This window comes from Dermacentor andersoni, chromosome 2, assembly GCF_023375885.2.
Source record: "Dermacentor andersoni chromosome 2, qqDerAnde1_hic_scaffold, whole genome shotgun sequence".
NCBI classification, from domain to species: domain Eukaryota; kingdom Metazoa; phylum Arthropoda; class Arachnida; order Ixodida; family Ixodidae; genus Dermacentor; species Dermacentor andersoni.
The window spans coordinates 206186895-206199369 of record NC_092815.1 but is presented as its reverse complement, the minus strand read 5'-3'; the positions used below and the strand labels follow the sequence as shown (position 1 = coordinate 206199369).

At 52.4% G+C, this 12475-nt stretch overlaps 1 protein-coding gene across 1 annotated transcript in view; it reads left to right on the top strand.

Moving 5' to 3' along the window:
• Positions 1 to 12475, top strand: part of LOC140216207 (uncharacterized) — an 87041-nt gene that overhangs the window by 58611 nt on the left and 15955 nt on the right. The window contains exon 5 of the mRNA XM_072286614.1: positions 406 to 495. Within this exon, the coding sequence (XP_072142715.1) occupies positions 406 to 495 (90 nt within the window). The remainder of the gene's footprint in view (positions 1 to 405; positions 496 to 12475) is intronic.

The window sequence follows — 12475 nt, the reverse complement described above, 5'->3', positions numbered from 1 at the left end:
AGTAAGGTAAAAGTGGAAGCTCCCTCTTCTGTGTAGTCCGTGCGTGGCTCCCGCTTTTACCTTGACCACGTTTTGCTCTCAGCCTAAGTTAGTAGCACGACTGTGAGTACGCAGCAGGTTTCTGTGTATATATTTCAAGGATACTGCTATAAACTTTCAGTTAGTTCAGCGCTTCTCCTGTGTGCTTACTTTCTGTGTGTCGCAGTTCCCTTTGCACTGCCAATAAAGTGAAGCATAGGTGTGTGTTACGGTTTAATCCCGTCATATATGTCCTTGCTTAGCAAAATTAATTCGGTAGATCCTTTTTAAGGCGTCCGTGTACTTGAAATGAAAAGGCCATCTGTGTTCTAAGTTTCTCTATTGTGGACTGGTTTCTCATCGCTTCCTGTCTTGTTTTTTTTTCAGTTTTGAATACCACAACTAACTATACGCTGTATAATATTACAATACCTTGTTGTGCTGTTGCGCAGAAGTCCAAACAACGTTCGGCCAACGGTACGTAATTCGCACTCTGAATTACATTTTAGCTCGGGAAAAGATGCAGCCACATATAATAATATAAAAACCTAATTTCCTTCTTTCTTGCTCCCGGGCCCTTCAGTACCAGAGTAGCCAGATTTGCCCACTGCCAGAGTTCGCAAGAGCGTGCTTAGGTGATGATGTTGCATGAAATACACTCCAGGTTGCAACATAGTACAATTCAGCATGTCGGGATAAATTATTTGATTCCCACAAACTCCAGGTTTGGGACGTGGAACTCAAGATATTGCGAGACAGCTGTTAAGCCTCAACGGTTTATTGCGCAGGTCGCGCGCTGAAGACGATGACGCTGGCCATGATGATGAATATATACAGATGAAGAAGATGAAGGGGTAATATCATGCTCACACAATTTCCCCCGCGCGTGGAAGCGGCCAACCTGGCCGCTGGTTATGGCGGGAAACGCCGTATGAAAGGCTTTAAACGAGAAACATGCACAATCTCCGTGGCACGGCAGCGGCCGTCCAAAGGCGGAGCAACTGGAGTGACACGATAGCTAACTGGCGAAGTCTGTTCCCGAACAATGTAGGGCCCGATAAAACGCGACTGAAATTTCTCGCACAATCCAGGAGCGCGAACTGGGGTGCACAGTAACACTTCGTCTCCAGGGTGGAAGGAAACGACACGGTGAGATGCATCATAGCGAATTTTGCGGTCCTGTTGACTGGCCCCGGTGCTGAGGCGGGCACGTTGGCGACACCGGGCAATGCGCGAAACCAACTTCTCACACACTGACGTGGACGAAGGCACGGGGACACCCAAGAAAGAAGCGTCGAGGATAGTGAGCGGTTGGCGACCATACACGAGGAAAAAGGGCGAGTATGCCGTAGTGCATTGGACGGCCGTGTTGTATGCGAAAGTGACGAACGGTAGAATGACATCCAAATTGGTGTGGTCAGGGTTGACGTACATATATATGAGGTCGGACAGCGTGCGATGACAGCGCTCTGTGAGACCATTAGTTTGAGGGTGGTAACTGGAAGTTGTTTTATGGATGGTATTGCACGAACGGAGAACACCGTCGAAAAGTTTACAGAGAAAAGTCCTGCCGCGGTCACTCAAAAGGACACATGGGGCTCCGTGCCGTAAAAAGATGGCTTTCAAGAAAGAGGCTGCAACTTCCTCTGCGGATCCCTAAGATAGTGCGGCTGTTTCAGCGTACCGTGTCAAGTGCTCTACAGCTGTGACTTTCCATCGTTTACCGCCAGTGGTTAACGGTCCATAGAGGTCGATACCAACGACTGCGAAAGGAGCTTCAGGACACGGGACAGGTTGGAGCAGTCCAGCCGGAGGTGAGATCAGTCGTTTGCGGTGTTGGCAGAGCGAACAGGAAGCCACGTATTTCGCTACGCTGGTTGCAAGTCCAGGCCACGAGAAGCGGCTGCGAATTCGCTCGTAGGTTTTATGGAAACCAAAGTGACCGGCAGTGGGATCGTCGTGAAAGGTCTCCAATATCTGGGCCCGAAGTGATCGGGGAACGACAGGAACCCAACGGTGTCCTTCGGGATGAAACACGTACCGGTATATTATCGAATTTTTAATCTTGAACTTCTTCAACTGCCGACGGAGCCGAGTATTAAGTGGGCGAGATGATCCGCGAATACGTTCCATAACGGAGTGGCAGTAGGAGTCATTACGTTGGCTAGAGGCAAACGTATGAGAATGGCTGGAGAACGGGAGGACTGAGCAGGCCACACGCTTGGAGCTCTTCGCGTATGAGAGTCCGAATCAGCATACGCAGGTCGGTATCCGACGAAGGAGGCGCGTAACCGACGACAGGTTGTAAACGGATGGCCTGCAGTGCGTCCAGGTGTTGGCAAGTCGCGATCACATCGTTAACGGTATTTGGATTTTTGATCGCCAGTGCGTTGAACGCGACGTGGGCAATGCCCTTTAGGATATGACGAACACGATCAGATGCCGTCATGGTGGCGTCAACCCGGCGACAAAGGGCGAGGACGTCCTCGACATAAGAGGTGTATGTCTCTCCGGGAAGTTGCGTGCGTCCATCAAGCTTTTTCTTAGTGACCTGTGAGCGGACGTTGGGAGCGCCAAAAATCTGCCGAAGCTGGTGTTTGAATGCCGCCCAGTCAGGCAAGGTGCTCTTGTGGTTGAGAAACCAAGTCCTGGCAACGTCAGTCCTGGCAACGCGAAGCTTTGCATGTCATCCCACCGGTTAGACTCACTCACGCGGTCATAATTGTCCCGCCAGTCATCAACGTCGTCACTACTAAGGCCAGCGAACATGGTGGGATCGCGCTGCCGCGTGCTGACGGTCCATGAAGGAACGGCCGGTGGGGCAGAGATGGTGACGCCGGAGGCTCCTGGAGTATCTTCTTGGGGCATCCTGGTGGAAAGGTGGAACAAGCGGCGGCCTGAACGAAGCTCCAGGGAAACTCGAAGCCGTAGAGGACCAAGGGATCGAAAGCAGCCTCCACCACTTGCGAGACAGTTCAGCCTCAACGGTTTAGTGCGCAGGTCGCGCGCTGAAAACGATGACGCTGGCCATGATGATGAATATATACAGATAAAGAAGATTAAGGGGTAATATAATGCTCACAATATGTTTGCTCGCACTTATTTATAAACAAAAAGTTGCAGATCTCAGGCACCTAAATATACTGCCGAACCTCATTGTAAGGAAAAGGGTTACAAGAACAAGTAAACATAAACAAGTAATCGAAATTCTTCTTGACATTCCCACAGAAACATGTCCACCATAAATCTCGCTCTAATGCTACAAAAAGCATTCTTTATAGGAATATACTGAAATTTCCTTTAGCTCAGAACAAACACTGAAATATGATTTCGGCGAAAAATGCCTCAGTCTTGTGGCGCATGACGCTGCTTATTATTAATATGGTTACCGGGATGTGGGAGTATGTAAAGACTGTATTTACAATATATATATATATATATATATATATATATATATATATATATATATATATATATATTGACACGTGTGCTTATCTTTATCGGCCTACCACGTTTCGCCGCTTCACAACTGTAATCGGACAGCGAGGGACGCGCCTGCATGTATCCGACGTTTCTGGAAAGTTATCGATGCTTCTACCCGGCTGTCTGTTGTCGCCGAACCTTGTGTTATCTGATTTCATCGCGTGACTCGAATGTTGTAGAACTTTGTGGAAGGCATGCGGGTCCCAGCGATTAGTCTGGAACATTCGATGACTGCTGTATAAAAGCCGACGCGCTTGACCCGCTGATCAGATTTTCGACGATCGCCGAGCGTGTTCGCCGCTATCGTTGTGCTATAAGTGTAGCCTGTTTTGTGGGCACAGGTTCGCCCAATAAAAGTTTGTTTTGTCGTTCACAGTATTGCTACTGTGTTATTCAACGTCACCACCACGTGACATCTGGTGGAGGTGCTTTTCGCTCATGTACCGGACGCCCCCGACAAGCCGTGATCCAAGCCCGGACCGCAAAGAGAACACCAACGTAGTCCCGGAGCATCGAGCAAGCCGCCGTCTTCAACAGCTGCCCCCGGAGCACGGACTTCTACCTGAGAAGACCAAGAAGATTGTGGACAAGGCAACCCCAATGGCAGCCCCAGCGTCCCCCATCGTGCTGCAGCAGCCCAGGGAACCTCCGACGTTCCGCGGATCAACATTCGAGGACCCGGAAACCTGGCTCGAAACGTATGAGAGGGTCGCTAAGTTTAACAGTTGGGACAGCGACGACAAGCTGCGGCATGTGTATTTCGCATTGGAAGACGCCGCCAGGACGTGGTTCGAGAATCGGGAAGCCACCTTAACGACGTGGGACCTTTTCCGAAGCGGCTTCTTGCACACGTTTACAAGCGTCGTGCGAAAAGAGCGAGCCCAAGCTCTACTAGAAACCAGAGTGCAGCTGCCAAACGAGACGATCGCGATCTTCACGGAGGAGATGGCCCGTCTTTTCCGGCACGCCGACCCGGAAATGTCGGAGGAGAAAAAAGTTCGCTTCCTGATGCGCGGCGTCAAGCAAGACCTTTTCGCCGGACTTATTCGTAACCCACCGAAGACTGTGGCTGAGTTTTCTGCAGAGGCATCTACGATCGAGAAAACTCTGGAGATGCGCACCCGGCAATATAACCGCCAGGGGCACACGCCGCAGTATGCCATCCAAGGACTGGGTTCGGACGACCTTCAAGAGACCATCAGGGCCATTGTGCGCGAAGAACTGCGCAAGGTCCTGCCTTCGTCGCAGCCTCAAGTAGCTTCGATCGCTGACATCGTGAAAGATGAGGTTCAGCGATCGCTTGGGGTTCCTGAGGTGCAACCTCAATTACCGCAGCCCCAGCCAGAAGCGATGACCTACGCCGCCGTCGCACGCCGTCAAGGTCCCCCTCCGCGACCACGCCAGGGCCCTGCAACGACGCAATTCCGTCGTCCGCCGCCGCCGCCGCCGCCAGCACGCCCACCCGTCGCCCAGCGCACCTACGCGAGGAAGACGGACATTTGGCGAGCCCCCGACCACCGTCCGCTCTGCTATCACTGCGGAGAAGCCGGCCATGTGTATCGCCGATGCCCATACCGGGAGATGGGACTGCGAGGTTTCGCCGTCAATGCTCCGCGCCCGCAGCGAGGTGAACTCCCTCGCGATATCGCCGACTACCTCGCCGCTACTCAGTGGAGCTCTCGACGACCGTCGCGTCCGCCATCACCAGGCCGCTACCTGTCGCCGCAGCGCCGACCATACACTGGCCCAGCCCGGGGCCGGTCAGCGAGCCCGTATCCGGAAAACTAAAAGCAGCAACCGATGGAGGTGCGGTTGCTGTTCGTCGAACTGACGAAGATCCTCCGCCGCCGACGAAGACGACGAAGAAACCATCTCGACGACCTAATGATGACACGCCGCCGTCCCGACGAAGTCAGGAAGCCAAGACTACACCGACGAAAGACGACTTGACGACGCGACGTTCCAGCTTCAGTTCAACACGACGCAGCCGTGATCCGACGCCGAGACCTAACTGTAACGCAAGACAAAGAACCACCGACCTCGACGTGCTTCTCGACGGCCACGCAGTCACCGCCTTAGTAGACACAGGAGCCGATTACTCCGTCATGAGTGGACCCATCGCCGCCCAGTTGAGGAAAGTTAAGACTGCATGGGAAGGCCCTCAAATTCGCACCGCTGGAGGACACCTGATTACGCCGACTGGGATCTGCACGGCAAGAATTACCGTTCATGACCGGACTTACCCTGCCACCTTCGTTGTCCTCCAACAGTGTTCACGAGACGTCATTCTCGGCATGGACTTCCTGAATCAACATGGCGCAGTCATCGACCTGAAGTCGAAATCGATAACGCTGTCACAAGATCAAGCGATACCGCTGGAGAGCTGTCGTAGTCACCACGCCTTGAGTGTGCTCGAAGATCAAGTGAGCATCCCGCCGCGCTCCAGCATTATTATTTCCGTCGGCACTGAAACACTCGCTGACGTAGAAGGCGTCATCGAGGGCGACCAACATCTACTGCTCGACCGTGAAATTTGCGTCGCAAGAGGGATCGCTCGACTCCACGGAGGGCAAGTGGAAGTTATGCTAACCAACTTCAGCCAAGAGTTCAAGCACATCAACAAGGGCACGACAATCGCATACATCGAGGAAATTGTGGAAACCAGCAATGCCTTTGCCCTCTCGGATTCAGCCGCATCTACCCCGATGAGCATTGTCCCCGAACCAGACTTCGACGTGAATCCAAGTCTTCCTATGAGTAAGCAGCAACAGATCAGAAGTCTTCTCCGACGATACAAAGACTGCTTTTCGACGTCATCGAGGATTCGACAAACACCAGTTGCAAAGCATCGCATAATAACCGAAGAGAGCGCTCGACCACTCCGCCAGAGCCCTTACCGAGTTTCGACGCGAGAACGTGAAGCTATTAGGCAACAAGTCGACGAAATGCTGCGCGACGACATCATCCAGCCGTCGAAAAGCCCGTGGGCCTCTCCTGTAGTCCTGGTAAAGAAAAAGGACGGAACCCTACGCTTCTGCGTCGATTATCGTCGACTGAACAAGATCACGAAGAAGGATGTGTACCCCCTTCCACGGATAGACGACGCATTGGATCGGCTCTGCGACGCTAAATACTTCTCGTCAATGGACCTCAAGTCTGGCTACTGGCAAATAGAAGTCGACGAGAGAGATCGCGAAAAGACTGCCTTCATCACGCCAGACGGCCTCTACGAGTTCAAGGTCATGCCATTCGGACTGTGCTCGGCGCCTGCAACGTTTCAGCGCGTCATGGACACGGTGTTAGCCGGACTGAAGTGGCAGACGTGCCTTGTTTACCTGGATGACGTCGTTGTCTTCGCTGGAAATTTCGACCATCACCTTAGGCGGCTTGCGACAGTGTTAGAAGCCATCAAGTCATCAGGGCTCACTCTGAAGCCGGAAAAGTGCCGCTTCGCTTACGATGAGCTTTTGTTCCTAGGCCACGTGATCAGCAAATCAGGAGTACGCCCCGACCCACAGAAGACAGCTGCCATCGCAAAGTTCCCGCAGCCAACCGACAAGAAGGCAGTGCGTAGATTCCTTGGCATGTGTGCCTACTATAGGCGCTTTGTCAAGGACTTCTCACGCATCGCGGAGCCGCTAACACATCTAACCAAATGTGATGTCGCGTTCAAGTGGGAAACGCCGCAGGCCAAGGCATTTCAAGAACTCAAACGACGCATGCAGTCGCCGCCGGTACTTGCACACTTCGACGAGGACGCCGATACCGAAATCCACACTGATGCCAGTAGCCTAGGCCTCGGTGCCGTCCTAGTCCAGAGGAAAGGAGGACTTGAAAGGGTGATATCGTATGCTAGCCGGTCGCTGTCAAAAGCGGAAAGCAACTATTCTACGACTGAAAAGGAATGCCTCGCCATCATTTGGGCTATAGCTAAATTCCGCCCTTACCTCTATGGCAGGCCATTCAAAGTCGTCAGCGACCATCATGCATTGTGTTGGCTAGCTAACTTAAAGGACCCTTCAGGACGGCTGGCGCGGTGGAGCCTCAGACTACAAGAATATGACGTCACGGTAATATACAAGTCCGGAAGAAAACACTCCGACGCCGACTGCTTATCGCGCGCTCCCATCGATACGCCGCCGCAAGACGACGAGGACGACGACGCCTTCCTTGGGATAATAGGCGCGGAAGACTTCACTAAACAGCAGCGAGCAGACCCGGAGCTAAAAGGCCTCGTCGAGTATTTGGAAGGAAACACCGACGTTGTCCCTAGGGCATTTAAGCGCGGGTTGTCGTCGTTCACGCTACAAAACAACCTGCTCGTGAAGAAGAACTTCTCACCAGTCCGCGCCAGCTACCTTCTTGTTGTACCGTCAGCGCTGCGTCCAGAAATACTGCACGCCCTACACGACGATCCAACCGCTGGGCACCTCGGATTCTCCCGGACGCTGTCGAGGATACAGGAAAGGTATTACTGGCCGCGTCTGACCGCCGACGTCGCCCATTACGTCAAGACATGCCGAGACTGTCAGCGGCGCAAGACACCACCGACAAGGCCAGCAGGATTACTAGAGCCGATCGAACCTCCTCGTCGACCATTCCAGCAGATTGGGATGGATTTGTTGGGGCCGTTCCCGACGTCAACATCCGGGAATAAGTGGATCGTCGTGGCGACGGACTATCTCACCCGCTTTGCTGAAACTAAAGCTCTACCGAAAGGCAGCGCAGCCGAAGTGGCGAAATTTTTCGTCGAGAACATCCTGCTGCGACATGGTGCCCCAGAAATCCTCATCACCGACAGAGGAACGGCTTTTACAGCTGAGCTCACCCAAGCCATTCTGCTGTACAGCCAGACAAGTCACAGGAGGACGACTGCCTACCATCCGCAAACGAATGGTCTCACGGAGCGCCTGAACAAGACCCTCGCCGACATGCTAGCAATGTACGTCGACGTCGAACACAAGACCTGGGATGCCGTCCTGCCGTACGTAACATTCGCTTACAACACGGCGGTGCAAGAAACAACACAGATCACGCCGTTTAAGCTGGTTTACGGCAGGAATCCGACGACGACGCTCGACGCCATGCTGCCGCACGTCACTGACGAGGAAAATCTTGACGTCGCTAGCTATCTCCAGCGCGCCGAAGAAGCCCGACAGCTCGCCCGCCTGCGGATCAAGAACCAGCAGAGGACCGACAGCCGACACTACAACCTCCCACGACGCTTTGTCGAGTACCAGCCCGGTGACCGTGTTTGGGTTTGGACCCCTATCCGCCGACGAGGACTCAGCGAGAAGCTCTTGCGTCGCTATTTCGGGCCGTACAAGATCATCCGACGTATTGGCGCCCTGGACTATGAGGTCGTGCCAGACGGCATTTCGCTGTCACAGCGGCGCCGCTCACGACCTGAAATTGTCCACGTTGTGCGACTCAAGCCGTACCACCAGCGTTGACGAACTTTGGGACTTCGCGTAACTGACCTTTGGACTTGATTTCTTTTCGTTGTTTTGTTACTTATGTTTAATAAGTGTCCTTTTGTGTTTCGTTCCCTTATATTTGTAGCATCGGGACGATGCTTTTTAAGAGGGGGGTATTGACACGTGTGCTTATCTTTATCGGCCTACCACGTTTCGCCGCTTCACAACTGTAATCGGACAGCGAGGGACGCGCCTGCATGTATCCGACGTTTCTGGAAAGTTATCGATGCTTCTACCCGGCTGTCTGTTGTCGCCGAACCTTGTGTTATCTGATTTCATCGCGTGACTCGAATGTTGTAGAACTTTGTGGAAGGCATGCGGGTCCCAGCGATTAGTCTGGAACATTCGATGACTGCTGTATAAAAGCCGACGCGCTTGACCCGCTGATCAGATTTTCGACGATCGCCGAGCGTGTTCGCCGCTATCGTTGTGCTATAAGTGTAGCCTGTTTTGTGGGCACAGGTTCGCCCAATAAAAGTTTGTTTTGTCGTTCACAGTATTGCTACTGTGTTATTCAACGTCACCACCACGTGACAATATATATATATATATATATATATATATATATATATATATATATATATATATATATATATATATATATATAATATTTGCTGTCGTGACAGAGGTGCCGTCGCATGTCACTGCTCACCTGCTGTACGGGGGGTGGGAACTTAGTCAAGCGTCAATCGCTTTTATTCCCATCCACTCCATCAATGTAATGGTGATGGAAATAAATCATTATATTATTATTATTATTATTATTATTATTATTATTATTATTATTATTATATACAGGATGAGTCAGAGTAGATAAGATAGGTCACCATGAACAACACGCAGCAGCAAGCGTCTCGCGATCTTCTTCTTCCTCTGTCTTCTTTAATCCTTCCGTAACAGGACCCCCGGGTGGTGAAGCGTCGTCTCGGCGCATGTTAGGCGTAGAATTTCGAGCGAAGTATGGCTTCAGCTACGAGACGTGCACGACGTCAACAGGCATCGGACTTAAGGATTTATCAAACTGTAGCGGCGAAATCTCGTAATTTACGTCGCTAACTTGACATAGGACTTCATAAGGCCCTGTGTAGCGAGATAGAAGCTTCTGGGAGAGACCAACCCAACGACATGGTGACCAAAGGAGCACCCAAGCACCTGGCGCGCACTTACCATCGCGATGGCACCGGCCACAATGCTGTTTTTGTATATGCTGCGAGGCTAATAAACGAGATCAGGCGACTTGACGTGCCCTGTGAGCGCGATCGATGACTTCACGAGCGTACTCAGCTGCAACATGTGGCACAGAAGAAAGGATGGTGTCAGACAACAACGTGGGGTCGCGACCATAAAAAAGATAAAAGGGTGAATATCCTGCGGTGTCATGTCGGGACGAGTTATACGCAAACGTCACGTAGGCCAGTGTGGCGTCCCAGTCGCGGTTATCGTTGGAGACGTACATCGACAGTATCATTTTGATTGTTCGGTTGAGACCGTTCGTTTGTGGGTGGTAGGCGGTGAACAGCTTCTGCTCAGTGGCCCAAGAGCGAAGGAGGTCGTCAACAACTCGAGACAAGAACGAGTGGCCGCGGTCTTTAAGTAAGTGTCGAGGCACACCATGGTGGAGAAAAACGTCATGAAGGAAAAAATCGGCGACGTCGGCTGCGCAACTAGTCGGCAACGCCTTTGTTATCGCGTAGCGTGTCGCGTAATCAGTAGCGTCGGCGATCCACTTATTCCCTGTAGTCGTCGTCGGAAAAGGGCCAAGGAGGTCGAGGCCTACGCGAAAGAACGGTTCAGAGGGAATTCCAATGGGATGGAGTCGTCCGACAGGTGGCAGGGGAGGTTTCTTTCTGCGCTGAAACAATTCGCAAGTTCCGACATAACGACGCACGGAACGGTAGAAACCCGACCAGAAGAACCGGCGTCGTACGCGGTCATTATTACGCAAAACTCTAAGGTGTCCCGCCGCCGGTGCATCGTGAAGTTTTTCGAGAGCGATGAATCGCAGATGACGAGAAGGACAAGGAGCAACTCAGGGCCGTCAGGGTTAATATTGCGGCTGTATACGATGCCGTCGTACAGCACGAACATGCTGCACGTGCCGTCAGTGCTACTAGATTGCACTCCGGCGATGATGGACTGTAAGGATTCGTCGCGTTGTTGTTCAGCGCGCATGTAGGTTGTGTCAGTAAAAGTCATCACGCAGGTCACCGGATCATGTGCAGCAGGATCAGTGGGATCCACGGGGTGACGAGAGAGGCAGTCAGCGTCCTTGTGGAGGCATCCAGTCTTGTAACTGACAATAAATGAAAATTCCTGGAGCCGCAAATACCAGTGACCAAGACGTCCTGTCGGGTCCCGGAGGGAGGACAGCCAGCAGAGTGCGTGGTGGTCTGTAACGACTGAAAACGTGCGGCCGTACAAATATGGCCGGAACTTGGCGACAGCCCAAACTAAAGCCAAGCACACCCGCTCGGTGATGGAGTAATTTCTCTCGGCAGGTGACAGCAGGCGGCTGGCGTAAGCTATCACGATCTCGTAACCATTCTGTTGTTGGACGAGAACAGTGGCGATGCCACGGCCGCTTGCGTCAGTGTGGACTTCAGTCGGTGCAGATGGATCAAAGTATGCAAGTATGGGAGGGGGGGGGGGGGGGGTCAGATATTCGATGAGGGAGGCGAACGCGTGAGCCTTATCCGGGCCCCACAAGAATGGCGTGTTCTTTTTCAGATCTGTCAAAGGCCGAGCAATGTCGGCAAAGTTTTTGACGAAACGGCGAAAGTAAGGCACAGGCGCCAAAGCAGCGCACGTCAGAAGCAGAACGTGGCACATGGAAACTGCGTCCGGCGCGAACTTTGTCCGGATCTGGTTGAACACCGGATGCGTCAATGAGGTGTCCCAACATGGTAATCTGACGGCTCCTGAATTGACACTTCGTGGAGTTCATTTGGAGGCCTGCTTTTCTGAAGACCGCAAGAATGGCAGCGAGTCGGGTAATGTGGCCGCCGAACGTGGTATAAAACAATAACAGCGTCAAGGTAACAAAGACAGGTGGTCCATTTGTAGCCTCGCAGAAGAGAGTCCATCATACGTTCAAATGTCGCAGGAGCATTGCGTAGGCCAAAGGCCCTGACTTTGAACTGATATAAGCCAACCGGCGTGATGAAGACCATCTTCTCGCGGTCCATTTCATCAACCGAATTCTCCCAGTAGTCGGATCGAAGATCGATGGACTATTTAGCTCCGTGCAAGCGTCTAAGGCGTCATTGATGCGTGGTAGTGGGTACACGTCTTTTCGCGTGATCTTGTTTAAGTGGCGATAGTCGGCGCAAAAACACCAGGTACCGTCTTTCTTTTTCACAAGGACGACTGGCGAAGCCCAAGGGCTGGCTGATGGTTCGACGACCTCCTTGCGGAGCATTTTGTCCTCTTCTGATTGGATGACTCGTCGTTCAGCATGCGATACACGATAGGGGCGCCGACGAATAGGATTCGTGTCT